Below are 27,255 nucleotides of genomic sequence, written 5' to 3'. Positions count from 1 at the left end.
TTACTTTATTAGCAGAGATTTAGATACAGCCGGCTTCTTTCCAACTTTATTTCTATTATATATAAAGTCACTGCACTGTAGTCCCTCCTTCACCTATCCATCTGTGCTCTTGCTGACCTTTTAGGGGTTACAGAGCTCTCTCCCTCGCTGCTGCCCCAGCCCTGGCTCTCAGCACCCAGCCCCGCTGCAGTCTCTGCCCCTGCGCTGGTATTTTTAGTGCTGGGGGCGGCAGGTGAGGGGCACAGGCAGGGGGAGAAGCGAGGCCCCGGCTCCTGGTTTGGCAGCGGGGCAGGATTAACCCCTTGCTCTGGGGCTGCCTCTCTGCAGGCTCAGCCAGGAAACCTGAGCTGCACAGCACAAGGGCCCCAGCTGGGGGACGGCCGGGGCTGCCAAGCTCTGCTGCAGGTGGCCGGGGGGAAATAGCGAAGTGCTTTCGCTGCGGGTGGCCGCTCCTCGGTGCTGCAAGGCTGCTGGGGCGCCCAGCGAGGCTGCTCTGCACCAAATCCCTTCCTTCTGCTGGGGGAAGCTGCTCCTGCACCAAAGCCCTCGTGCAGCATCCGTGCATCTGCAGAGAGCCACGCTGCCTCGCTGGTGCAGGAGCCGTGTCCTTGTCCCCCAGCCTGGAGTGTGCCTGCTGCCACCGCGCTGTACCTGGGTGCCCTGGGTGGGCAGTGCCACACGTGGGGGCTCGGGGAGCGTGTTCCCTCTGGGAACCACCAGGCAGCCTCGTGTTTTCCGGGTGCAGGAGCAGAGGGGGAAGGCTTTCCCGTTTCCATCTCGGCAGAGCTGTGGATTTCCCTCTATAAATAGTTGCTGTGGAGACCGTGGAGCCGCAGCAGGCTGCTGGACCTGCTGCCAGGGCGGCCGAGGCAGGGGCTGCACAGACAGGTGCAGCAGTAAAGCAAACCCACCGCAGCTGTCCCGGCTCTCCTGCTGCCCTGCAGCCAAGGTTGTTCCCAGAAACGGTGCTGAGATCCGATACCCTGCCCCGCTCCTCAGCACGTCCAGCCAGTGATGCCGAAGGGCTTGGTCTGCTCAAGGACACCCCTCCCGGGCAGTGCAGGCTAAAAGGAAAGCAGCACCAGGTGGGAGCTCACTTTCGGGAGCTCCAGCACGAGCCAGATGACGAGCGGGGCGGCGTGCCCGGCCTCCTGAGCTGCTGCACGGTGAGTCTGAGGGCAGTGGGGCTGAGCCCTGCGTGCCCGTGGGGCTGCTTCTGTGCTGCGTGTCGCGACTCGTGGGGATGCTGCACTCAGCTAGGGCTGTAGTCGTGCAGAAGCTGGAGGGAGTATTGCTGGACTCTGCAGCTTCAGGCACTGTGATGCGTGGTGAGCAGCAGGGGCAGCTCCTTGCACCCCTCTCTGCAGGTGGAGCTGTGCAGGCAGAGGTGAGGCACCACCACTCCCTGCCTGTCGGAGCTACCGCGGAGCAGGTGGGAGCAGCAGGTTTTCAGGCTGAGTTCTCTGAGCTGCTCCAGGCCTGCAGCAACCCGGCGGGTTCTGCATGATGTAGCTCTTAATGACAAAAGCAAAACTCCTATTAGCATAAAAATCCATCCAGGGGGGATGCTGCTGAGCTCTCATCCCCGCACATTCTTGAATTGTTCCTTTGGTAGGTGGATGCTGAGTGACATAAGAAAAAAAATCTTTAGGGCTGTTGCCCAGCTCTCAGACCGATGTGCACTGTCCTAATGATGTGCCAAAACCTTGGAAGATGCGAATTGGGAGGTCTTGGGTATACCTGATGGGGCAGGGGCGTGCAGGGTTACTGCTAGGCTGTCTGTGCACAGGTGAGGACAGTTCTGGCCTCACCTCTGTTGCACAGCTTGAACTCTGGTAAATATTTGACAAAGTGGCTATGCGGACATGCGGTATCCTGCAGATTTGTGCCTAAAGGAGGCTGACTCACAGCACGTGTAAATGCAGAATTTGAGGTGTAATGGAGCTGGAGGCATTCTGAGTTCCTTGCACACCGCTCCATGGGCGAGGGTAAATGGAGCAGTATCAGCTCTGGCAGTTCTGGGTATCCCTGACCACACCAGCAGCCTTCAGCCCAGTCTGAGCCTTAATTAGAAATGTGCTGGGAGCTCGCTTGGTGCCCAAAGGCAGGCAACAGCTCCGTTGCTGTACTGGGATAGGGTTGTCAGCGTATGGAAAGAAATTCTAGGCTTTTGAGGAAGTTGTGCTTCTGTTCCAGCACCTGGAAGATGTTACTGTCCCGGGGCAGCTCCCAGTCATGTGGCTGCTGCCATGAGGCGTGTGACAGGGCACGCACCAGCATTGCCAGCCCATTGGGCCTGTTTCTGAAATTCCTCCGGTGCAGACAAGCTCTGAGCTTTGGCAACCTGATTCTGAAGGATTTAAAGGTCGATATTTCTACCCCTGCTAATGGCCTACTTGGGTTATTATCACCTGTCACAAGCTCTGGCAACGCGAGTTCATGTGAAGCTTACAGCAAGTGACATTTCCGAATTATGAAACGCTGGGTTGGGAGCACCCAGCCCGTGGCAGTGTAAATCCACATTTCCATGAGCAACGTGGGGCTGGGGGGTGCTATTTCAGGTGACCAGTGCTGAAGCCAATTCCACACCGGTGCTGAGGGGCTGGGGGAGCAGCAGTTGCATCTGTCTGTCTGCGCTGCCTGTGTTTGTACCTTCTGCTGCCATAGAAACACGCCGGGGAACAGCCTCTCCCCTCCGCTACGGCCTCTCTGTAGGGGGTCACGGGATGGTCAGTGATAAAGCCCTGCTCTGGCCCCGGGCTGCAGACAGATGTGCAGGGCAGCGTTTGAAACGCAGGCTCTGCTTAGCACCTACCTGGGATGCGAAGCTCTTCCTGCAAGTGAAAGCCCTGAGATGGGGCGCATATGGAGGCTGGCCTTCTGCACAGGCCGGTGTCACAGCCACGGAGGGGCCCCACGGTCCCCCTGAGCCACTGGGAATCCATACGGGGCACAGGGAACCCTTTGATTCCCACCTGAGAGCCAGGAGTCCAGCCCCAGCCCGTCGGCTTTCCTCCCCTGAACTCCTAAAATAATCCTAAAATAACCCTAAAATAATCCCTGCCTCGCTGACGTGCCCAAAATGTTCCCAACAGCCCAGTTCCAGGTTTGGATCAAGCAGCAATGGGGAGCAGGGCTAGAAGAGCAAACGGGAGCTGTGCAGATCAACGTGTGCAGCTGCCCGGTCTCTAACTCTCTTTAAAGGACTAACCTGCAGGACACTGCACCGCTGGTTCCACACTGCCTCTGTCCCCTCTTGCCAGGACCCACCGGGACGCCGCCATGGAGGTGCGGGTGCAGGAGGAGGTGCCGGCGGCGCAGCGCTCAGGTCAGTCCTCGCACCGCAGCCATTGTGCCGGGCTCTTCACGGGTCACAGGGACCCGTCCGTCCGTCTGTCCCTCTGGGAGGACGCTGTCCTCAGCTGCCCTGTCAGCCTGAGGGCGGTTAAGGCCATCAGTAACAGCTCCTGGCCATGCTCCCCACAGGAGGCCACCACCCGGTGCGGGAAGGAGAGGTGTTCAACACGCGATACCAGGCTCTGCGTGAGCTGGGCTGCGGGGCCTTTGCCACCGTCTGGCTGTGCCAGGACACAAGGTGAGGGGCTGGCCGCTGTCTGGGCCACTCTCCTGGGCAGGGCTTGTCCCTTTCGCAGGCCACCTTGGCGTGCACTGGCTTACAGACATGGTTTGTTTTGTAGGAAGAAGAAGAACGTAGCCGTGAAGGTCCTGAAGAGCAGGGAGGGCTTTGCTGAGGCTGCCCAGGACGAGGTCTCTCTCCTCCGATGCGTATGTAAAATTCACAGGCTGTGTGCTCTGCTGCTGAGTATCAGGCTCACCGTCCCTTCTTCTTCCAGGTCTCAGCCTGAGGAGCTGGGCTGGGGAATGGAAAAAGACGTTAGATAATTCCTTAGGTCACATTGGCTCTGAAACAGGCACTTTCCTCTTCCTCCTGCTAAGACAGGTGGCTGCGTCTCACCCTGCCGGCCCATTTCTTTCAGCTGAGGCCAAAATCCAGTAAATAGCAGGAACCCAGAGAAATACAGGGTGGAAAAAACAACAGAGAAAAGTGGTAATGGTGTTTTTAAGCAGTGATGGGAATGTTTCCACCCTATTTGTGTGCTTCCCAGCTCAGAGGGCATTGCTTTATCACAACACAAATACTGAAGTAAAAGGAAATATCCAGGAAAAAAATGCAGGATGCAGCAAACATATAATAAACCTCTCGACTCAGAAAGCTTCCTTCTGCCTTTGCTAATGGATGTAGTAATTAGGTGCATGCATCTGAGTCCCAGCTAGTTGCCTTTGAAGATGGCTTGACCTGCTAGTTCTAGAAAGCTCGTTACAGTTCTTGGAGTTTACCTAAATACGAAGTTACATCAGCTTTATGTGAACAGAAGCTATTACATTTTGCCTTTCAAATTACTCCGAGGCCTTTCTCCAGCAGGTTTTGAAAAGGTTTGTTGTGTACCTGTAAATCTGCAGGCCCTCTCCAAAGGGATATGAGCCAGACTTGGTGATGCAAGAGGAAGTACAAAGTGGCACTAATTGAATGTAATCAAAGGGGTGCTTTTCTACACATCAGCACAATACTGTGCATAGACCAAGCCTTACCCTTAATTTCTTATTGCTTCTCTCCGAACGACACGCCTTCCATTCACCAGGACGTAGCTGTTCCCAGGGCCACTTCCACCAGCACAGGATCTGTGCCCGCAGTGCTGCCAGAAGAGGCGGCCCGGTCCCCACGGCTTCCACGCACCTCCTGGTGCTCCTGCAGATCTGGCAGCTGCACAAAAACCAACCCTAAATCGCCCGTGGTTACAGCTGTGTCAAAAAGAAAAAGTGAATATATTTCTATCTGAATTCATCGTATGTTTGTATTTTATATATATACACGCAGAGTATTTGTTGCTGTGGCCAGATCAGCCTCATGCGGCAGCATGCCCTGCTCTCCTGTGAGCCCATGTGGGCTTCAGCACCTGGAGTGCCCTGTGACAAGAGCTGCCACCAACTAGCTGTGTGCTGTGTGGAAAAACATCTCCGCTGGCTTGTTTCTGACCCTCCCAAGTGCTAGGTTTATGTAATGTCTCCTGGTTACAAAAGATGTGTTCACCCCTTCACATGCCACTCAGTATCAGAGATCTTGGCTGTACTTGCCCAGAGCCAACCCTTTTTCATCCCAAAGAGGCCCACTGCAGCAGGCTGTTCCAGATGTGGAAGCTGCTCTGCACCCTAGCCTTCAGCTGACCAACAACAGTTTGAATTATTCAGATGCTGAGAGGGTGCTGCTCCTACCTGGTCCAGGGGAAGATGACGTACAGAAATTTGTTCTCTGGTAACAGACTCTGCTTGTGTCCTTGGAGCCTGGTTTCTTTGATATTGTTTTCATGGGATTTCTCATGAAACGTCAACCCCTGCAAGAGAGAGGCTGTAGAACAGGACAAAATGGGTGCAAGGTGTCCTTGTGTATGTATATGTCTCTAATTGCAGCTTTCTTGAAATCCTCCCCCTCAGGTGAGCAGCATGAGGAAGAAGGACCGGGCAGGAGAACACATTGTCTGTTTGTTAGATGACTTCAGAATGATCGGAGAGAACGGCCTCCATATCCTTCTGCTGGGAGTGATGCTGGGTCAGCAAAGCTTGGGATTGTGCTGGGGAGCCACAGGATGGTGTAAAACCAGGGCGCGTGAAGGTGGTGGAGGGGGGAGGTTGGCTGGGGAGACATTTGGCTGCCCTGGTGAGGGATAAAAGGCTGGTAGTGGCACCTTCTCTCTGTTGGTGAATCCATGACTCTCTCCCACATACGTGCTTGGTATTTGAGGCCCTGGGTCCTTCCCTGCGATGCCTGATGTGTAACTATGCAGCCCAGGGACTGCCTTTGCCTTTCGTGAAAAAATCTTTGCAGCAGGTGAGAACTGAGCTCCAACTGGGTGAGGGCACCATGGCAGTGTTGGCAACAAGTCACAGCTTTCATCCTGGGGTCATCTGCCACAAACTCCCCTATGACTGCACCTGCGAAGAAAGGGACAACACAGAGTCAGTGCCCAAGGCACACAATTTAAAGGCAAACAGGAGCTATTTCTTTTGGGCCTGAGGAGAGAAAACGTTAAATAAAATGCAGACTGGGAAGTCACCACAATCTCATTAATACAGGGCACTGTGCATTTCTGCCCGTGCCTGCAGTCTCACCGAGTGTGGAAAGGGGTGAGGAGCAGTGATGTGAAGAGTCAGGAATCTGCAGACCTGCACCAGGGGACAGAGGGATGGCAATTCGTTGAATTTTCTAGCAGTTCAGCTGCTCGCAGGAGTAGCAGGGGACAAACAGCCTGCCATGGATATGTTTCTTGTTGACAAACCGTGTTATTTCTCTGTCCTCCTGCTACTCTGAGAAGTCCCCGCTGCTCTGCTGCCAGACTGACAGCACTCAGGTCCAGAAGGGCTCAGAGCTGCGCTCGGCTGTCTGCACAGTAACGTCTGGGGGCTGCAGGAGGTCTGCCTTGTCACTGATTCCTTCCCAGGGCTTTCCAAATTGCTGGTGCAGTTTGCTCAGAGCCTACACCTCCTTCATCCCCTGTAAGGATGTGGCATGCTGATCAAACAGGCTGTACAAGCTGAGTTTCTTATGTGTTGTCTGTGTAGCTAAGGATTGGGAAACCTGAGTGAGGTCTAAGACAAGTTAACATCACATTTTGCCTCCAATGCTGAGATTTATCAGAAGTTTGCAGACTTGCCAAGATGAAGATTTGCTACCTTGATTCCTGTGCCCCTCTAGGGACACCAAGAAAGAAAACCACTTCCTCCTCCATCCTTTTTTCTGAAATATCTGCTTCTTCCTCTAAAGAGGCTCTGCTAACACCTGAATAAGTTATATGGAAACGTAGTGGTGTTAATCGATGTGCTCCTTTTGGCACCCAAGCCTTTTGCTTGATCGACTCCCTTATCTACATAAATAGTAAAATCTCACAATCTTTTTTCTTTTCTTTTTTTTTTTTTTCCCCTTCAGATCAGTACTGGGGCAGTATTTGCTTCTGATTCACTCCAGTTTAGCTATTTAAATCTTCCCCTGTGTTTCACAGTTACCATTTAAGGTTGGTATTTCCCCGGGGCTGGTGTTCATCCCAGAATAGATTTTGATAATACAGAGAAGATTTGCCAGCCCTTTATGACTGACCGGAGTGTTTAGAAAAAGGCAACAAAGCTCCCCAGTAGCCTTTTCGCTGTTATTGACTTCTGATAGCGAGTGTTTCTCTTGCACGCCTTGTTTCTCTCCCCCTGTGATGGCCAGGCTCTCCCTGCTCCGCTGTGAGCTGTTCTTTCCCTACATGGTTCTCCTGCAGCACCCTTAATTCCTCTCTGCACTCACTCACTCGTCATCTCTCCCTCCTCCTGCCCGGGTTATGATTCACCTCCTTCTCTTTCCCTGCTCGATGGGACTCCCTCCTGTGCCACGTCAAACTCCCTACAACCGACTCCCAGCTTACATTCCGATGATGATGCTGTGTTAACAGATTGGCACGGCGAGCCAAGGACTTAAGAAGCCACATAAACACAAGTGGCTTTTCAGGAGAAAACTCTGCTTTGGAGTTGCAAGGCCTCCTCCGTCCTGTTTCCAGCTCTCCGGGCTCGCCCACCGTGCTGGCACTTGGGGACTCTCCGGATGGGTCCCCAAACTCCCTGTGCCAAGCACGCAGGGCCACCTAGCCGATGCCACCCCTTTTTAGGGTGCAACTGCGAGCTCACGCAGGGTGCTTGTACATCCCCATCTCCCTCCATCGTGCTGCTAACCTGAGGTGCTGTGTGGCTCCCGCAGGTGCTGGCAGGGCTGCACTTCCTGCACAGGCGCTGCCGGATCATCCACGCAGACATCAAGCCCGAGAACGTGCTGCTGTGCGTCCGGGACAAAGGGCTCCAAAAGCTGCTGTGCGACGCGACCGACTGTGGGCAGAGAACGGATTTGAGGTTAAAGGGAACAGGTGAGCTCTGGAGGTTTTCTACAAGAAAAGAGGCTGAAGAAGGTGCTGTCAGGAGTGAAATGGAGAGGTGGGTGCAGTTCACAGCGCCTGCAACACCGGTACAGAACAGCACAGGCAGCTGAAAGGGCTGAGAGGCCTCTCCTATCTTTGCTTACTACAAGCCTCAGACCGAGTGGCTCCGAGTTACTCAAGGCACTCACAGAGAAGTGGTCTTGCCAGTAGGTGTGCGTGGGGAACGCTGACAAATCACAAGTGCTCATCAATAACCTTGCCACAACGCCAGAGCTGATTCTGTCAGAACAGGAACGTCCCCTCCTCTGGTATTTCCAGCCACCGCACGGATTGGTCTGATCAGAAAGCTGGCTGACACATCTCCTCTTTATTTCCCATATCCCTGAGGCTTGTGGGAGACTTGTGTACAGTCTAATCTTTGAAGCCTTCTGAAACATGATTTATTTTCAGAGAACGGAGCGAATATAGAATAAAACACAGGGCTGGAGAGTTTCTCAGGAGATCTAGTCTCCCAGCAATGAGCCCCTTTGTATTTTCTCCCACAATGTTCTCCCATGAGCATTTCTCCCATGATGTTGTCATTTTGTCCCTCAAACCCTGGGGCAATCAGGGAATGCCAAATTACTGAGAGAGTCTCTTGCTTGGAGCAGGAAGGCACAATGTTAGCTGTAGGCTGACAGCTCAGAGTAGAGCAGTAAAACAAAAACTACCCTTTTCCAGAGTCTTGTGAAAATGTCACCATCACGGTGCTTGCCGAGCAGGCACCCTGCAGCAGGAGAGGTGCACGTGGTCCCACGACTCCTCTGAAAGCTGCTGTCCTCCCTGACACCCTCTTAGACTTTGACTGGATACCAGCCCTTTGTGTTTCCTCAGGAATGAGAGGTGGCATTTCATTGGTGATAAAAAAAGAGCCATCTGTCTAAAGCATTTTGGGACCTTGGAGGTTGAAAAACTTCAAAACTTCACACATGAATCTTCCACAGTAAATGATGCATAGCTGTTGGTTTGGAGAAAGACCTGTTTTCTCGCTGTCCTTTCCACCTAGGAGGTGATCCTGGCAATCAGCTGGAAGATTCTGATTTAATGAGCATAGAAGTGAAAATTGCAGATCTGGGCAGCGCGTGCTGGACGGTGAGTCTGCTCCAAGTCCCGGTCCCATGCCAGCGCAGGATGCTTTGCACTTCTTTCCGTCACGCTTTGTGTGTCAGTCCTTCCACAGCCGAGCAGCAGCTTCAGAGCGTGCTTTAGTGATGCTGATTCCAGTGGGTGTTTTATTCAGCACTCCCAGCTCCCAGCTGGGCGCTGCACTCCTGGAGACATCAGCTTTGGATCTTTCTTCAGCTTGCAGTTAGTCCGTACGACCACAAATTTGAATGCCGGGAGGTAACCTTCCCGCAGTGTGTGGGGCTGAGAACGGGTCTGATGTTTCCTGCACACATTTTAGTGCACACACCCAGCTCTGCCCCCGAGATCCTCAGTGCTGCACGGACAGCTTGTGACCACAAGCATCGCTGTTACTCATGTGCAGATGCTAACCAAAGGGCGTTTGTTTCTATTTCAGTACAAGCCTTTTTCCAAGGAGATTCAGACGCAGCCGTACCGCGCCCTGGAAGTGCTGCTTGGGTTAGACTACGGCACCCCCGCGGACATCTGGAGCACGGGCTGCCTGGTAGGGCTGCAGACAACGCGTGCGTGCATGGCAGCCGACTGACACTGCCAGGCCAGGGGCAGCATGTCCTCAGCGCCCACCTCTGTGCTGCATGTGGAGCACGACTTCCTTGCCGTGGCTGAGTCAGAGAAGGAAAAACAGGCTGTCTGCACTCCTTCACTTTGGACTGAAAGTATGCTGCTGATATAATTCACTATAATTAGTTTACGCTTTAGGCAATTCGCACTCCATGTATGTTAGCTCAGAGACTTGACTGGATCAGGCACAAACTGGTTTCTTTCCATCCTGACGGAGCTCAAGGAGCTGTTTCACAATGGCACAGGATAGATCAAAGCAGAGGGAGCCCTTCCGTGTATCAGTTCTGTGTGATAGGAAGGGAAATTGGCACCCGTACTGTCAGAGTGAACAAGGAAGAAAAACTCCCCGTCAGTCAGAGAATTAACAAGGCTACTCCATTCCTAGGCATTTGAAATGGCAACGGGGGAGTGTCTGTTTGATCCTCAGCCCGGAAAATATTTCTCCAGAGATGATGGTAGGACCCCATCAGTTGTTTTAATTTCATTGACAGAGGTGTCTCAATCTTTGTATCTAGGTGTGTGTGGTTTTTGTTTGTGTTTTTTTTTTTTTTCTCCCTCCCTGCAGACCATGTTGCTCGCATTATCGAACTCCTGGGAAGAATTCCTCCCCGCATTGCTTTCTCCTGGAACAAGTCAACAAAGTTTTTCAGCAGGCCAGGTAAGAATCGGAGTAGGGCAGTTTACTCTAAAAATCACTGGGGATCTCTGGCACGCTCCTACTCAGCTCACACTGAAAACCACCTGAAGTGATGTTACACAACGCAGGCTACAAGCAGGGACAGAAAACTGAGGTGGAGATTTCATAAAGTGCAGTAACACTTCCTGCCCTGCCACCTCTGCAATCCAGGAGCGTTCCAGCAATGAATGCAAATGTAAAAGCCTCAAAAATGGTCGTGGCAAATGCCCAACAGGGAAAAGATTTTCATCCTTCCTCCTTTGGAGCTGGAGAGCATGGAAATGAGGACAGGAAATAGCTACATGGCAGGAAAGCTGAAAAGAGTGCGTAACCGGCTGCACTTCTCCCATTCACTGGCAGAGAACAATGATGATGAGGAGGATTGGGACACTCATATCCTTCCATCCTTCCACCATGGCTGCTATATTTAGCCTTCTGACCTAGCTGTAACGTCTTTTCTGTTTTAATCTCTCCAATTCCTTTCCCTTTGACTCATTCAGCTTGAAATCCTTGTCTTTTGACTTCAAGGCATTGCATGACTCCATCCTCCTGCAATTTAGCCTGTCCTCCTCCTCATGCTCACCAGCCATACAGCCTGCCTACCTACAACTCCTTCTGTGCTGCACACTAGTGCCAGGCTGCAGCTCACCACACACCTCCCTGCTCCTTCAGATCCCCTGTTCACGTTTATTCCTTCTGCGGTGCTCAAAATAGGTGAATCAAAACCAGCCCTTGTTTTATATGCGCTCTCTGTGAGAACCCTGCTGGCCTAACCACACATGCCTAACCTGAGTCACCGCATTTACACCACACGCTTGCGGGGACGAGGATGGCTTCTTGGTCAGCAGTGGCACTCTCCTGGGCCTCACGGGGCCAGCGGGCACGGAGCAAATTAAACGTTAGTGTCTTGTGACTGTGGCACTGCAGTGTGCAGGGTTGGACAGGCACAGGGACTGCGCAGGGCCGTGCCATGGCTGTTCCTGGAACATTTTTCACTCCTGGTGCGTTCTCAGCTAATTACTCGAGAAGGGGGGAAGCCCCAGGCGCTAGCTGGGGCAGATGATGTCTGAGAAACACCTGCGAGCCAGGTTTGCCGGTGGATGAGGCTTAGGCAGGCAGGTTAGCGCAGAAGGCAGGGCTGCTTCGGCTGAGGTGCGTGAGGCGAAGAGCTGCAGCCTGCTCCTCTGGCGAAGCGCAATTCAGGCGCTGTGCTCATCGTATCTCCATGCTCCTCGTATCTCCGTGCTCCTCACGTCTCCGCGCTCCTCATGTCCCCCCCAGGCGCTCTCCTGCGGATCTCCCGGCTCTCCCCGTGCAGCCTGCAGGCCGTGCTGGTGGACAGGTACCGCTGGCGGAGGCAGGAGGCCGCCCCCTTGGCCAGCTTCCTCCTGGCAGCGCTGCGCTACGCCCCGGAGCACCGCGCCACGGCCGCGCAGTGCCTGCAGCACGCCTGGCTCCACGACCCGTCAGCGGCCCCGGTACCCCCCTCACATCCCCGGTAACCCCCCTCCCCGGGGGCCGCCCTGCCTCACCGTCCCCGCCCGGGAGCCCCCTGAGGCGCTGTGGGCCGCGGCCGGGAGCCCCCTGAGGCGCTGCGCACAAGATGGCGGTGGGCGGGCGGCGGGGCCCTCCCGCGGCCATTTCGTGCCCCGGGGGCCTGAGGGGGGTGTGAGGGGGGCACCGGGAGGTGCTCGGTGGGGTCGGGAGAGTTGTGTAAAAAGCTAAAAGGTGCAAAAGGGATTAAAGGCGGCCGTGCTCGCGTCCCACACGCATCGCTTCTTCAGCCGGCGGCCCGAGGGGGGGGTTATCGATTAAAAATTGGTGGCGGCGCGCGGATAACGGGCAGCGGGAAGGCCCCGCCGCCTCACTGAGGGGCCTCGGTGCTTTGTGCTGCCCTCCTCGCCCTCAGCGCGGCCGCTGCGGGGGCTCCGTGTGGCGGCGGCCGCCCCCCTGAGGCCCGCGGCCGGGGGCGGGCCGCCCCTGACAGGACCCCGCCGCCCCCTCCCCCCCCCCCCTCCCCCTGCGGCGCGGACGTGCCGAGCGGCAGGCCCCGCGCCCGCCGCACTGCGCATGCGCTCCCCCTGCCAGCTCCTCCTCTCCCCCCTCCCTTCCCCTCACAGCCGGGCCGCGCATGCGCGGTGCGGCCGCCCAGGAATCCCGCCCCTCGTCGCTGCCACGTGTCCCGACGCGGGAGTCACCGCCGGCCCCGCCCCCCCCCGCGCGTAGCGCGCCTCGGCCGCCAGGCACCGCCGCCGCCGGCCCCGCCTCGCCGCCCCCTCAGCGGGCCGCCCCGCTGGATTGGCAGCCGGGAGAGCCAATCAACTCTCCTCCCCCTCCGAGCGGGCGGGCGCCGCCCAATGAGCATCCAGAAGGGGCGAGGGGAATCCAATGGGAAGCGCCGGGGGGCGGGGCGAGGCGGCCGACGGGGGAGCGGGAGTGGGCGGGGCCGGGGCGCCCCTGGCGCCGGCGCCGGGGATCCCCGTGCGCCCAGAGCCGTTTCCGCCCGGCGCGGGGTGAGGCCGCCGCCGCCGCCGCTGCGGGGGGAGGGGCCGCCGCTCAGGGCTCGCCGCCGCCGCCGGTTGCCCGGGAAACGCCGCGGCGCTCAGCCCGGGCCTAGTGCCGCGCGGGGGGCCCGGGGAACGGGCCGGCCAGGTAGGAGCGGCAGGGAGGCGGCGGGAGGTCAGCGGGAGGCAGCGGGGCCGTGCCCGGTGCTTGGTGGGACTGGAAGAGGGGGAGGGGGGGGGGCAACTGGGAACCGGGAACCGGGGGGGGGGCTCCCGGTGTTGCTCCGCCTCAGGGCCCGGTGCAGGCGCGGCGGGAGGCCCGGGCCGGGCCATCATGGCGGGCACGGGGCTGCGGAGCGAGGCCTCACCGGGGGGGTGTGTGTGTGTGTGTGAGGGGGGGGCCCTCCGCCGGCCTTCCTCCTGCCCTGCTCCTCATCCTCATCTTCCTCATCATCATCCTCATCCTCGTCTTCCTCCCCGCCGTGCGGCCCGGGGCAGCCCCGCCGGTGGGAGGAGGGGAAGGAGGGAGAGAGAGAGAGAGAGAGGGAGGGAAACGGTGAGGCGGGGGGGTTGGGGGGGGGGGGGGAGGCTCGTGCCCGGCATTTTCTGCTTGCTCATGGTGCCGGGGGCTGCGGGTGGGGGCTGCGGGCGGCCGGCACGGAGCAAGGTCACCGCCACCGGGGGCACCGGGGGCACCGGGGGGGGGTGGGGGAAGAACCGGGGGAGGCAGCGCTGCGGTGTGTGTGTGCCCCCCCCTCCTCCTCTGGGCGAGGTGCGAGGCCTCGCAGCCCACCCCAGCCCCCTCTGGGCTTTATTTAAGGTTTTATTTTTCGGGGGGGTGCTGTCCCTATAAAGGGTGTGGGGCTGCAGCCCCCCCAAGCCCCCCTGCAGCCCCCCAGCCTTATATACGCAGGGGGTGCCCGGCCTTTTGTCACGGCTGGGTGCCCCCCGGTGTCCCCGGTGTGCCCATACCCGTCATATCCCCCCCCACCCCATATAGGAGGGCTGTTACCCCATAAGGCACAGCCCCAACACATTGATCCCATTTCCCTTTCCCTCAGCAGCAATGGGAGATTTCCCTTCCTCGCTCGCGTAGGAAACGCAGGGATTTTTTTTTTTCCCCTTTTTTTTTTTATTTTTTTTTTCCTTGCGGTTGACCCAGGAAGTCATCTCGCCGCCGAGGTGCGGGGAGGAGGGCGTCGCTTGGCTCTGGATCCTGTGGGGACGCGGGGAAGGCGGTGACAGCAGCTGCTGCTGCGGGCTCTGGAGCTGCGGTTGCTATGAGAGGAGCTCCAGGAGGTTTGGCTGAGCTCTCCAGGGGAGCCCAGCCGAGCGGCCTCCATTAGCCTGCTGCCGAGGAGATGGCTGGCTAAAAGGGAAAGCCCCTTTTTAAGAGGTTTTTATTTTTTGGGGCCGTTTCCCAGGCCCGGAGCAGAGCCTGGTCTCTTTAGGTCCCGCGTGCCGAACCCGCTGGGTTGGGTTTCGGCCTCGTTGGGCGCTTTGTGGGATCGCGCTCGGGGCTGGGAAGCCGGGGTTACCCTCCGCAGATATTTTGGGCTGTGTGGAAAGTAGGCCAGGGAGAATTGCTGGGATCTTCCTGCTGACTGCAGGCTGCAGCCGTGTCTCTCCTCAACTCCAGCCTCCTTCCCGGCCAGTAACGGAGCCAGATGCTTTCCTTATTGTTTGTGTGTCTCCTTCCTCCCCTTCCACCGGCTGGGCCCCACTTGCCTTATTGACTGGAATTTCTGCTGCGTGCGGTGGGTGTGTGCGGCAGACAGCAGCCCGCTAGTGCTGAGGAGGGATTTTCCATTCACAGACCGGGGAGCAGTCAAAATAATGGCCCGGCTCAACTCGGGGGCTGGAAGCAGACCACGGGCAGAGTTTCCCTCGTGCAGTTTACCCTTGGCTGCTCGCGTGGCCCCGTGGCAAAGCGTGCGGCGGCGGCGAAACGTCCTGCGGCCGTGGGGAAGGTCCCTGGCTTCGGGTTGAGGCTCGAGGAAGGAACAGTTTGCAGGAGGCCATTTTTGCCGTGACTGTGTGTTGGGGAATCTGCCAGCTCCCATCCGCGCTCTGTCTGCTGGAGCGGAATAGCTTCCCTCTGAATTTTTTATTATTTTTATTTTTTTGGAAGGAAGAGCGAGCGCCTTTCTTACCTCCTTTCCTAAGCCTTGGTCCCCGGCCGCTGTCTGTGTGCTGGGTGCTGCTGGCAGGGAGCTCTCCGCCTGCTCGGTGGGGCTGACACGGGTCGAGGTATGCGGTGTGCGAGGGGGCTGCGGTGGCAGCAGAGAACAACTGCCATCTTTGTGAGCTCGCCCCTCTGCCGGGCAGCCCCTCTCCCCTCCTTTCCCTGCCCTGGGCTTTTGGGCTGCCCATTGCTGAGCCCCTGAAGCAAATTCCAGGAGCAGGATAACGTGAGAAATGATTAAAATCCACTCTGGCAGCGGATGCAGAACTCCGAGTAGCGTTTCCAGGTGAGGCTCCAGCACCCAGCCGGCCTCATGAAGTAGGGGAAAAACTCATAACCCTCCTAAAAGCACACCCAGCGCTGGGGCAGAGCGTGCTGTGAGGGCATCAAAACCCAGCTCACCACCTCCGGTGCCCCTTAGCCTTTGTTTACAGCCTCCCCGTCCGCTCTAATGGGGAATTAATCTGCTGCCCTGCATCCTGTTGAATAACTGACACTGCTCTGGCAAGGCCCTGCTTTTACTGTCAGCTCCCCAGTGAGCCCAAAGCAATATTCCTTAGCTGGTGTTGCCTCAGGTCATAGCCCACGGTGGGGTGGTGAAATCCCACGTACGTTTAAAGCCCTTTTTAGAAAGAGCACTCAGTTAGGGCCACGTCTTATTTTGAGAAGTAATAGGGCAAAGTTGAAAAATGCCATAGGAAAGAGGTGGCGTTGAATCAGCATCCTGGCACTCTCGGAAGCTTGTACTCTCTTTGGGGGCAAAAAATGGAAAAACAAAGCAGCGCTTCATTGAGGTTTTCCAAATGCTTCATGAAACAAAAGATTTCTAATTCAGGCTTTCAGGTGCAAAGCATATGAGGGAGGCCTGAGTGTGTGGTGCCCCAGACACGCAGTTTCGTGGCCTGTGCCGCCTTTCATTTTGGACAGCCAGGCTTTTTCCAGCTTGTTTTGAATGATGTGACGAGATAAAAATGTTTCAGTCTACTCTGGCAGTAGTAGGACAAACCCGATGGGTGCTCGGAGTTTTGGAAATTCAGAGATCATTGTTCTCATGGCGGTGTGACTGCACTGCAAGCACACGTGTGTGTTCTCTGGTGCTGCTTTTGTGAGTAATTAAGAAGTTTTACCAGCGAAAATTCATATTATGTTGAGTATGTAAGGAAGGTTGTAGTAGGCATAGGGTTTTCATACAAGAAGTAGTAGCGGTGCTTTAGTTGAAAGCATTAAATGTATGCTTAAATACCTGGTGTGTCAGACGTTAGATCTCAGTTGACCATATGAAACTTCAGCCATTTGTTTATTTTAAAATAAATACCTCATGGCGTTATACTTGTCTGTGTAGCTCTTTTCTCTTTCGAATTTAACAAAACCAGCCGTGTATGTTCAAGTTGTTAGACATTCAAGGCAGGCTTTGGCTTACATGACTGGTGGCAAGAGTTAGTGCGTAATAAGTTTGAACTCCTACAAAACTCTACCTTAAAAATGTCAGTCTGGCTTCACCCAAACCTTTTGCTTATTTTCATCCCAAAAAAGCCCCAGACCGTCACGCGGCAAGAGCCCAACATCTTGGGGCTGCGGGAGCCGAGCTCGTTTCGCTTTTCCTCTTCCCTTAATTCCTTGCTGAAGTTGCTTGGGGTTTCTTGGTGGTGTGTTTTTATTTTTTTTCCAGGATTTGCTATTTTGGTGGCAATTTTCCAGTATTCCTGCAGCAAATCATCCGCGCGGCGGCCCCTGTCCCTGCTGAGCGGGGGGAATGTGCGGCGCTCCCGGCCTCCCCGCTGCGCGCACCGAGGGGTGGGACTTGCCGGGCTGCTGAAATCGCAGCGAGTCCCACCGAGCACGCTGGGAAGCACTTTTTCTTCTCGACTTCTAGTTTAATTTTTGGCTTTCTATAATTAGCAAAGATGCTCTTTGTCTTGGAGGGTGAGCTCCACGGCGGATCAGGAGGTTCTTGCTCATCCCCCCCACGGCCGAGCCGGTGAAGCATTATTTTCCTGTAACAAAAATAGCTAAAGGGATTTTTCCCTCGCTTCAACCGATGAGTCTGAACTTGAAAAGCCGTAGCCCAGAAGAAGATATCTGCGGTGGATGGTAGCCTTACCACCAGCCTCTGTGGACAACACCCCCCAGGAGTATCAATATTGATGTTTCACTTGTAAATCTGCAACTTCTTTGGTCCTTACATCTAATTTAAATGCTTAAACAGCGCAACAAACACATTTTTAAATAACAGGTTGGGGAAAGAAAAGCTTTCTCGGTGAGTTTCCTCCTACCAAGCGCGCATGCAACGTTTTAATGAGGAATATGGGAAATATTCAGAGAGGTGCACTGGTGTGCTGAGACTTCAAGGTGGAAAAATGTGGGAGGACTCGTCAGAAGTTTGACGGGCGAGCTTTTCGTGAGCAGGAGAAGTAATTTCTTTTGTGGTCAGGAATCTAATAGTCCCATGTTCACCAAACGTAAAGAAAAAGGGGAGATGAAGAGGGAGGGACGGAGACCGGTGGCATTGAGAAACAGGCAGGAATTTGGCTTTTAGAGTGAAATTCAGCAGTGAGCTGTTGTTTATGCTAAAGTTTAATCCGTATAAACTTGATAACGTAGACAGGTCTCACATTCCTTCCTGGGGGTCACGGAAGGGCTAAGTTTAGCAGAGGGGAGGTATCCAAAGCAGCCAGATCGGCGCAGTTTTTCAGGCAGCAAACTTTTTGTCTAATTCATCCCATTCTAAACGAGCTTAGTTATTTTTCTCACTTAGAAGCAGCCTTTTGAGACAGAATGTGAGTGAGTTTTGAAAACAAAACGCTTAAGCCCTAAAATATTTCGGAGTAATTTTAGAGTAGAAAGGTCACCGTGCTTTTGATGTGTCCGTATTTAGAGAGCGATTACAATTGCAATCATATACATTGACAGTAAGGCATTGTCTGGCTTTGGGTAGCTGCTCATTTCCTGACTCAGGCGTGTTCCAGTCATCCTCGGGGAGCTTCTGCCAGCCCGCGGTGCTGGGCTGGGTTTTCTTCTGCACCCTTCTTCTTTTACAGGGCCAAACTTTGCAGCTGCTGTGCCAGTGGCGCAGAAGGCAGCTTGAAGGTGGGATACTGGGAAGAAGCCTCTCGGCTTTGAAATGGGCAGGTTGAAAGGCGAGCCTGTGATAGGGAACGAGTGTGGGATCCCATCATCGGACTTGTTAGCAGAACAGACCTGTTGGTGAGGATTTGGGAAAAGACAAAAAGTCAAGACACAGCTCGGAGCCTTAACCGGTCAGAGTCAGAGAATGCAGTCTCATGGTAGTGCACAGGCTTTGTGTCATGGAAATAAAGTGGCTGGTGCTTTAGAGGATTGTGTTGCATGGAAATATTTGGATAAGGAAGACCATTTAAGCTGGCGTTGCTCAGGCTGGAGGAGGGGAAGAAGCTCGCTGCTGGGACCGAGTGCCGGAGCTGCAGAGGTGAGAGGATGGCACCGGGAGGACCTGAACTTCCCTCGTGGCTCCAGCCCAACGACAAAGCAGTGTTTCTCAGCATAACCCTGTTTCCCAGCCCTGCCTCTGCCCAAATTACAGCTTTCTGGCAACACTCTTGGTCACTCTCTAGCACTGGCACCCTTCAGGATGCCGGCGTGGAAGCTGCCCCTAATGAGCAATTACCAGATGAGCTTATTGGAGTGAGTGGAGGCGTGAGCACGTACCCTGGCTGGTCGGCAGGAAGGAGCCCTCTGAAAAAAGCTCAAGAACCACTGATTGGGAAGCTGGGGTGAGCTGGGGGATCAGCTGGGACCCCTGAGTGTGAGCTCGTCTCACCCTGTGGTGCGGTGTCAGTGTAGGTCCGTGTAGGCTGAGGTAATGGAAGAGCATAGGAGCCCTCTGAATTCCTGTTTTAACTTCAAGTCTTTAGTTAAAGACACCAAAACAAATTATTTCCTGTGTTTCAGTGGCATTAGGTTGAAATAACTTATAATCATGCTGCAGGAATGCTTTCAGTAATGTGGCTGTAGATTAACTTCTGCCACAGCGAGGCTCTGGAAGCTTCCTGCGAGTGCAAGACAGGCCGGCTGCTTGCGCACCGAGCAGGATCCCCCCGACTGCAGAGCCTTCTGCCTCGGTTCTCGCAGTTCCATGAATTTCTGGGGTGTTGGGGATCAGCCTGGAGGCTAACAGGGAACAAGGATACTCAGGGGGAAAGTCGGGCTCTGAGCTGGTGACTGCACGCTCCTTGCACGATTTTCTGTGGGATTTTGTTGCCCATGGTTGAAGGTGACCCAGTGTGCTGCCAGCACCGCCCTGCTCTCCTTCCCAGCATCATTTCTCCTGGATCCAACGTGTGCCCGCCCTGGTGGAGAGCTGTCAGGAAGGTCGGCTGGCCCCGAAGCGGCGCCTTTCTCATCCCGGGCGCCTGGCTTCTCTGCTGGCCTCTGCTCGGCCGTGGGGCCGGGCCAGCACCGGTGCAGCCGGGGATGGGGAGGCTGCCCTGACGCCGTGCCAGCTGAAGTCAGCTCGAAACTATTGCAGCGCTGCACCCTGCGCGCGAGGTTACCCGGGGTGAAGCTACGCCGGGCAGCCGCGTCCACGGCTCGCCTGCAGAGCCGGGGGGGTTTGGCTCCTCCGTCCTCACCCCCCAGCGGTCTCCTGCCAGCCCTGCTGCTCGCTGGGTCCCCTTCTGAGCTCACGCAGCTTGCTAACCCAGCAGAAAGCCGTTTTATTTATTTATTTTTAGGTTTGGGGTTTTGCTGGATTCTTTGTCGCTTTTTTTTTCATTTTTTTTTTTCTCCAAGAGAGCGAATTGAATTGGCTCGCCAAGACTTGACGAGCTTCCAGAGCCCTCAGAAAATGACTAGGGGAGAGCATCTGGGTGGAAGTGCAGAGGATGTGGTGGGGACCGGCGAAGGGGAAGCGGGGTCTCCGCCTCGGGGCGGCACGCCGGCTGGATCCCGTAACCCTCCGGTGGCCGCTGCGAGCTGGGGACTGGCCAGGAGCCCGAAGCACTGCAGGGTTATTCCCTCGGTGGCTGTGCTTCTGGATAAAGCTTCAGTTCCCCGGTCAGAAATGGGCACCGTGGGCTTTCCTTCAGCTGGCGTTTTGCTCTGGAAGCTGGTCAGGTGAAACCTTCAACCCAGGCTGTGTCTGCAGTGGTGGCGTGGTGTCAGATCCAGCTTGTGCCGCTCGGCTGTTCCTAAACAGCGAATTCCTGCAGGTATATTTCTGCAGAAAGCAAATATGGCACAGAGCTCGAGTGATGCCTCATTTCGGAAAATGACAAAATATTAATTAGTGTTACAAGCACTGCAAACATCTGTATAAATAAACGTGCTACACAATGTTCCTTATTCTTTATTTTTTCCACCTGGTAATTAGTCTGTATTTCGCATCGACTTGCGGGTCATTATGACTTGTGAGCTAGAGAGGCATGCACAAAATTATGAATTAGGGAGGGTACGTTGTCAATCAGATGGATAAAAGATGCAGTAGTAAAGAGAACTGGAGCAAGCATTGTGTATAGCGGTGCAGAGAGGAAGGAATACAGATATGTGTGAGGCTGGAACAATGCAAAAACCTAATTCAGCCAGGGCTGGTTGAAGTCGAAACTCGAATCCTGTTTCTTTAATACGGAGAACTTGGTTGTAGCAGCGTGTTTGAAATAGAGCAAGTGGCTGTGCTACACGTCCCTGTGTGCTGCTCTGCCTGCATGCTGCGGGCTGGGCTTGCTGTTGCCTGCATTGGCTGGTGGGACTCGGGGCAGCTTTTTGGCCATTGGAGCTTGGAGAATGTTATTGAAATGCTAGCATGTCGTGACACTGCCAGGTGGATATTGCTGTGCAAAAACTCGCGTTGGGCCTGAGCGGTATGTCTCATAAGCAAGAAGTGTCATCCATTTTAAGGGTAATTACTTAGTGAAAATCTTCACAAATAACCCCAAGTCAGCCATGCTAGAATAAGCAAAGAAGGTAAAAAAAAATTCAATAAGCAACAGGCACCGTGGTATTTTGGGGTATGCCCACAGTGCTCCCCTTTGGGGAGGCTCTGCTGGGGTGCCTGTGCTGGGCTGGGAGGCTCCTGGGCGCAGTTCCCAATGTGGTGGCATCCCTTACACACTGAGTTCCTGCGAGGAGGAGCTTGCTGCCCGTCCAGCTTCACTCCCAAAAGATGTCTGAGCACAGCCAGGGTCAGGGAATTTTAAGGTGGGTTTCAAAATGCTTGCATCCATCAGCACGAGTCCATCACTTGGAGGAGTGTCTTTAAGCACTGCAGACGTGGAATATCCTTTGTGAACCTTTCACAGAATGTGTAAGAGGATGAAATATGCGCTGGGAAAGGACTTTACTTACAAACTATCGACATGTGTAAGTAAAATCACTGTGTCACAGCTCCTACTTCCTGCTCCTGTGTTTCTAACTCTTGCCTAAGCAGATGGAAGTAATAAATTAGGAAAGAATACAGCGTGAGCTTACTCTGAAAGCAAGGGCAGATGCTGAAATCTGTTGTCGCTGGTTTGGCCTTTCTGGGATGGAGATTGGGGCTGGTAGCTTGAGGCTGAGCTCAGCAGAAACTCAGTGGAGAAGGTACCAGGAAGAGCACAATGACTGGTCCAGACGTCAACACACATTGCTTCTCACAGAACTGCACAGAAATGAAACCAGGATCCTTCAGGACAACTACTTGGGCTGAAAATTCATTTTTTTTACCGTATCATGCAGCGGATGGGGGTGATGTAAGAGCAAACTGTTCTTGGGAGCAGAACTTGTAGCGTTTTGTTGTTCTCCTGGTGCCAGGATTTAGGGATTCACTCCTCTGAGTGCTAGCAAAGCAGGCTGTTCCCGTGAGAGGAGCGTGTTGGGGCAACATTTGAAGGAATTCAGATATTTGCAGTTTTACGTGCAGGGAAGGTTGGGAGGGAAGAAATAAATGGCCTTGACATACATCTGAAAAATGACGGAAACTTTCCTGCCTCGTGTAAAACAAAATTACCCGAGTTGTTAAGAAAGATGGTTTGACAGAAATAGCGTGTGGGCTTAAAATGTAAAAATTTGTCGTGAACGACGGGAACTGCTTTGGAGTTGTGTTAGTATCGAGAGGGTTTAATTTAGCTCGGGTTAAGATCTCGGTTAAACCGATTAGCTGAACTTGTTGGGAGGCCGCAGGTTCTCAGCCAGGGTGCACGTGTGGGTCTGCAGCTTGCAGTGACTGGGGTGAAACAAGTGAGGTGGCCATGGCACAAGGTGAGGCTGCTTTTGAATGCCTTTAAGTGGGGAGTGTGTTGGGATTTCTAGTGGTTCATACCATGGTCTTCTTGTTTTTTTTTCCCCAACCCAAGTTCCAGATGCGGTTCTTCCAGGGCTTTGTCCCCGCTCTGGTGCTGGTGACGTGGATTCAGTGTGCTGCCATCTCCATGTGTCACTGGCTGTACTGATAGGAAAATCGGGGCACAAACCAGGGATTAGCTTGCACAGGGCATCTTTTGGGGATATGGAGGTAACACAGGGCTCTTTGCTACAGAGCTCGTGGTGCAGATTGCCTCTTTCAGACTCTTACAGGTAGCTGTCCCATCCATGCCAGTCCTCACCACATGTCTGTGCTCTGCTGTGCTGAGTTGCCTCTCTTGCACCTTTAGAGTCCTTCAGCAGTGTAGTAAAGCAGTCGGTGCTTTTAATTCTGATGTTGGTGGAGACAGGTGAGAAAGTCAAGTGACCCGGGGCTGGGGAAGCCATGTGGCACAAGGCAGGGTATTTTTCCTGCTCATTCTCACCAGCATTGTAACGCTACGAGATTGTTCTCAGCCTGAACTGTGCTGTTGCTGATTTGTAGCCGTCAGGACTGATAAACCATGTGAAGGGGCCTTCGGAGTATCTGTGGCAAACTGTTCTTGGATGGCAGTGCACGCGAAGCCTGCCTGCATTGCCGGGGAGTACAACTGTGCTGCTTTCCTCCTGCGCTGAGATCATTCTCCTATCCAACTGTTACCCAACTGATGTCCTGACAGTCCTCAGTTTTTCCATAATGACAAAATCAAATTAGCCCTAAGATGACTGGTGCATGCGGCATTCCTCTTGGGTAAAGCGTGTTGGCCTGAATATTTTCTGGCTAGTTTTTTTCTCGGGGAGAATTCAGCGTTTTGCGCTTGAAAAGGAAAGGAGAAAAGATGCAGATGAGGAAATGCTGGTGTTGGAGGTGCAGGGAAAAAGCACACAGCTTTCTTCTAGAACATAATCTGTCCAGCTGTGAGTTAGTCATCTTCAGTCTCGTACAGAATGCGTCCAATCTAAATAGTTGAGCATCTCCCTCCTGAATGCGGCAAACCGGCGTCTTTTCTGCTCATGTGAAGCTGTAACAGGCGCAACCCATCTTAGGAGTGCCTTCATACTTGTGAACCTGCAGCATCCATCATGCTGTCAAGCCTCATTTACTCATGTGATGGGATTTTTTTTTTTTTTTGGCTTCTGTTCCACAATTTTCCAGGTTTAAAGAGGCTGCTTGCTGTTGGCTGGGAGCACAGCGCTGAGGATCCCAGGCAGGAGTGAGCGGAGAACGTAACGCAAGAACGGGAGTGACTCTCCTGAGTCAGGCTGAAGGGTTCGTTCAGCTCTGTCAGGGCCAAAAAATCGATGCTTGGGGAAGAATGTAAGGTGAGAGGGCTGCAGGATCTTGGCTAACGTCTCTAATTTCAGTGTAGTAGTTCGTGCTGTTACGTTAAAGACAGCCCTGTTCTGGGCTGCTTTGATTTCGTGTAGCTATCCTTCAAGGAAAGGGGAATAACTTGTCCATTATGACTTGCTTTCTGTGTGGATAAATACCTGTCTGCGCTAATCCTTTGTTTATATAATTATGGCTTTCTTTTTGAGGGGAGGGGGAGATTCTTGTTAGTGACCAAAGCAAGAACTGGTGAGTTTTTTGTGAACTGGCCTGCGTGAGCTGAAAGATTTCTGTGCTGGTAAAGGGACGGTGGACGTCCTTCTTTAGGTACTCAAGGAAACTAGCTGTGAGTGTGTTGGGAAATAGAAATACCCATAAAGATAGGTGCTGATAAATCTTACTGCTGTGAATGGGGAAGAGAATAATTAAAATTAGACCAACACCTTTGCTATTAATATATGTTCCATGAAGCTATGGGGATGCTAACGTCTTTGGCTAACATCTGTTTATGCAGTGGAGCAGCAGCCTCCTCTGGAGGGGCAGTTGGAACTGGAGCTGCACTTGGGTAGTTTGAAGCATTCTCCAAAGGCTCTCGAGCATGCGTTTGATGTAGTTTTAGTTTGAAAAAAAAAAGTTTAACACTTTTTCACAGAAACTACACATGTACTCTGCGCACTGTGAAGGCTTAATGGCTCGGGTTGCTGCTGCCTTGGGACCCCGAGGCTGCAGTCTGTTGCATGACTTTAAATTTCCCCCCGAAGAATTGTGGTAAATCCATATGCTGTTTTTCAGGCTGTGTTCAACAAACATGGTCTCGTTCATTGGGAAGCTGCAATGCCAAGTATAAAAATGACTAGGTGAGATTTTCCAGTCTTTGTTAGGTGGAAAGTCAGCTCATCGGAAGGTTATTTTTGGCCTTAAAATGCATAGTTACACAAACACTTAGTGGCCCTGGAGAAGGAATGGGCAAAGGGCTGAGCAACCTGATCCAAGTTGGCCCTGCTTTTGGGAGAGAAGGGGGTTTCAGGCAGCAAACCTCCAGTGGTCCCTCCCAGCCCGCCTTGTGCTGTGGGTGTGGGGGGCATGCCTGTTGGAGGGAGGAAGGCAGGAGGACACCAAACTAGAAATGTTTGTGCTGGAGGAACTGCAGGAACAGTGGACAGCTAAAATACCTGGGATTGTATCTTTGAAAGGACACACCTAGCTGTATGGAAGGGAGTGGGATGAAATAAGCTTTGAATTTACTGCTCTTTCGTATCTTTTTATCTGGGTAAAATAAAATACTGGTTAAACCTTTCATCAGACACTAGTAGGATAATAAAGTATGTTTAGGGACTCCTGGATTGTTTTACCACCTCTCAAGGAAATTTATGGATCCGCACAGTTGCAAGGTGGTGCGTTGGCTAGCAGAGCTGCAAACCCACCCATGCGTTGTGAAGCAGCATTTTGGAAAGCAGCCCCTCAGAGGGCTTTAAGGTCATCACAGCTAACTGCCTCCACACGGTATTTGGGTCAGTATTTTATTTAAAGGGGTTAATGTGATTCTTGGGCACATCTAAAAAAGAAAAAGTTGAGGGGAAAGGAACATCAAGGAAAAATAAATAAGTAATCTTGCAAACAGTAACGTCGAGACTGATACTGGAATTGAATTTTGGTTTCTGTGCTGCAAGAAGAATGCCAGTGTATTTGGAGAGAATTCAAAGGACAGCTGCAGAAATGATCCAGGGACTGGAAAATAAGCCTCATGATGTGAGGCTTAAAGGAGCTCAACTTACTCAGCTTATTGAAAAGACAATTGAGAGAGGACTTGATCTTTCTCTAAAAGGACTTGTGAGATTTGCTGACAAAGGCATAGCACTATCAACCGAGGCTGGATAAATTCAATCTTGAAATACAGTTTCTTAGCAATGACAGTAATTAAATGTTGGCATCGCTCACAAGGAAGGTGAAAGGGGCAAGTGTTCATCTTTGCCTTTTAAAATAGGCCTGACTTGTTTCCTTCTGGAGAAAACATACTGTGATTTTTGTTATTATCGTGGCAGTAATCCTTTCCTGACACCAGTGTGTGAGAATCTTTAGAGGTTTTGTGCCGTGGTCAGTTGGAGCAGGTTCAGATGTATGTGCTCACGGTCAGCGCCAAGGTCGTGAAGTGCAGATTGATTTAGAGGAGAAATGGTTAACCCGGTACTAGCACACTGCCTTGCATAAGACACACAAGATGTGAAAGCAGCTCTGAAATTTAATGCTTTGTGGCTTGCATCTTTGGAAGTCAGCTCTTTCCCATACTGCGTTGTTTCAGATGTTTAAGATATGTTTAAGGCTCTCTGAAATCCTCTGCAGAGCAGCACTGATGTAACTGTGTACACTCACTGTATTCAAATGAGCGTTTCTGGATTCCAGTTGACCACAGCAGAAGTCTAAATCATTTTCCTCCTTTTTTAGAAACAGCATTAAAAAAAAATTGCACAATGTTAATGTGATTACAGCTCCTCTGAAAGGCAAAGCAGGCCCAAGCTCTCCTGGTCGGTTTGTTCTTAAATTAGTGGAGGGTATTCTCTGTCTCAAGTCAACTGGACTTGGTCTGAAAGTTTATTAACGTTTGAAATAATATTAAATAATCATCAAAAGCAGTATTCTAATGGCACTTGTTTGCTGTTTTTCATGCCATTCAAATGAGATTACTTCAGCAATTCTGCTCCTCCCTCACTTTGTAAATTCACCTGGGAAATCGGTGACTCAGTTGGGTAATGGCTCCAGATCGTGCTTGTACTTTTTATTTGTGTTTGTCCATGCCGCCACTCCCTCGACAGCTGCTGAGTTTCTGTATTTTCATAGATTACCTTGCCCCAGGTGCCTCTGCAGATCTGCAGAGCTCTTCAGTTCCCTTCCAGGTCGTTCCCAGCTCTCGGTACCTGCAGCGTTGTGCAGGCAGAGCTCTCCCGGCCAGCTCTACGGGTGTGTGCGCGCGCAGAGGAGGCGGCGCGGGGCTGCAATCTCCTCTCCTCTCCGGCACGGCTGCATTCCTGCCTCTCCTCTGCTCCAGGTCCTGCCGGGGAGGAGCTGCTCGGCCTCTCTGCAGCTGTGTGCTGAGAGCAGGAAGCCTTCCCGCAGCCTGGGGAAGAAGGCGGCTCAAAAACCCATAGCTTTTTTCTTTTCTTTTTTTTTTTTTTTTTTTCCACGTTGAGCCCATCGATTTGTCACAGGAATTGAGCTGCTTTGTAGCTGGGAAGGAGGTTGTCTAGCAACTGCAAGTTTCCTTGCTGAAGGCTAGAGGGATAGCAAGCTGCAGGAACGTGTTGGGGCACTGCACAATGTCAAGCAAAGGCCTCCAGCTTTGAGATCCAGTGCAGCAGCTTCAGCTGCTTACCTCATCCAGACGGCCCTGTCTGTCCTAACCTGCAGGAGCTACTGGCTGCAAGTGCCACGCACAAAAGAGGCTGTGAAGGATTGGCAGTTAGGAAACCTCCCCCTTCCTCTCTGCTGTGTCATCGTCTGCCTCTCCCTGGCACCGACAGGCTGACGGAGGCAGCCGCGTTCCCTCT

General features: G+C 53.2%; 2 protein-coding genes and 2 long non-coding RNA genes across 6 annotated transcripts in view; 2 read left to right on the top strand and 2 right to left on the bottom strand.

Annotated features, from left to right (window-relative positions):
* Positions 1-3,245: 3,245 nt before the first annotated feature.
* Positions 3,246-12,327, top strand: LOC311442205 (SRSF protein kinase 3-like). Its single transcript, XM_084531107.1, has 11 exons — positions 3,246-3,328; positions 3,487-3,595; positions 3,699-3,786; positions 5,512-5,604; positions 5,804-5,905; positions 7,808-7,970; positions 9,028-9,113; positions 9,544-9,651; positions 10,114-10,183; positions 10,294-10,386; positions 11,686-12,327. The coding sequence occupies exons 1-11, from the start codon at positions 3,283-3,285 to the stop codon at positions 11,904-11,906; spliced, it is 1,179 nt and encodes a 392-aa protein (XP_084387233.1). The 5' UTR covers positions 3,246-3,282; the 3' UTR covers positions 11,907-12,327.
* On the bottom strand, positions 3,746-5,648 carry LOC311442209. Its single transcript, XR_014696518.1, has 3 exons — positions 5,293-5,648; positions 4,612-4,821; positions 3,746-3,875 (listed from the first exon to the last, which is right to left on the bottom strand). It is a non-coding gene; the product is annotated as an uncharacterized lncRNA (long non-coding RNA).
* On the bottom strand, positions 5,754-9,160 carry LOC311442208. Of its 2 annotated transcripts, none has more exons than XR_014696516.1 (3): positions 8,133-9,160; positions 7,783-7,932; positions 5,754-6,009 (listed from the first exon to the last, which is right to left on the bottom strand). It is a non-coding gene; the product is annotated as an uncharacterized lncRNA (long non-coding RNA). The 2 variants fall into 2 exon arrangements; XR_014696517.1 differs by having other exon boundaries at positions 8,171-9,160.
* A 568-nt stretch (positions 12,328-12,895) lies between the features above and the next one.
* The window catches only part of SETD5 (SET domain containing 5), a 64,103-nt gene continuing 49,743 nt past the window's right edge, over positions 12,896-27,255 (top strand). Inside the window, exon 1 of one of the 2 annotated variants that reach the window (XR_014696486.1) lies at positions 12,896-13,056. The gene's annotated coding sequence lies outside the window, so the exon portion shown is untranslated. The remainder of the gene's footprint in view (positions 13,057-27,255) is intronic. The other variant, XM_084531042.1, reaches the window with a different exon arrangement.

The sequence above is a fragment of the Aythya ferina genome (genome assembly GCF_964211825.1).
Source record: "Aythya ferina genome assembly, chromosome: 10".
NCBI lineage: Eukaryota > Metazoa > Chordata > Aves > Anseriformes > Anatidae > Aythya > Aythya ferina.
Note: the sequence above shows the minus strand (reverse complement) of the source record. Positions and strands in the feature narration are given on the sequence as shown.

Excerpts from the sequence above, each read along its gene's own strand:
- LOC311442205 (XM_084531107.1), top strand. The coding sequence starts at position 3,283 with ATGGAGGTGCGGGTGCAGGAGGAGGTGCCGGCGGCGCAGCGCTCAG. Across the intron at positions 5,605-5,803 it reads GAGAGAACGGCCTCCATATC|TGCTTGGTATTTGAGGCCCT; the intron begins CTTCTGCTGGGA and ends CTCCCACATACG. Across the intron at positions 7,971-9,027 it reads TTTGAGGTTAAAGGGAACAG|GAGGTGATCCTGGCAATCAG; the intron begins GTGAGCTCTGGA and ends CTTTCCACCTAG.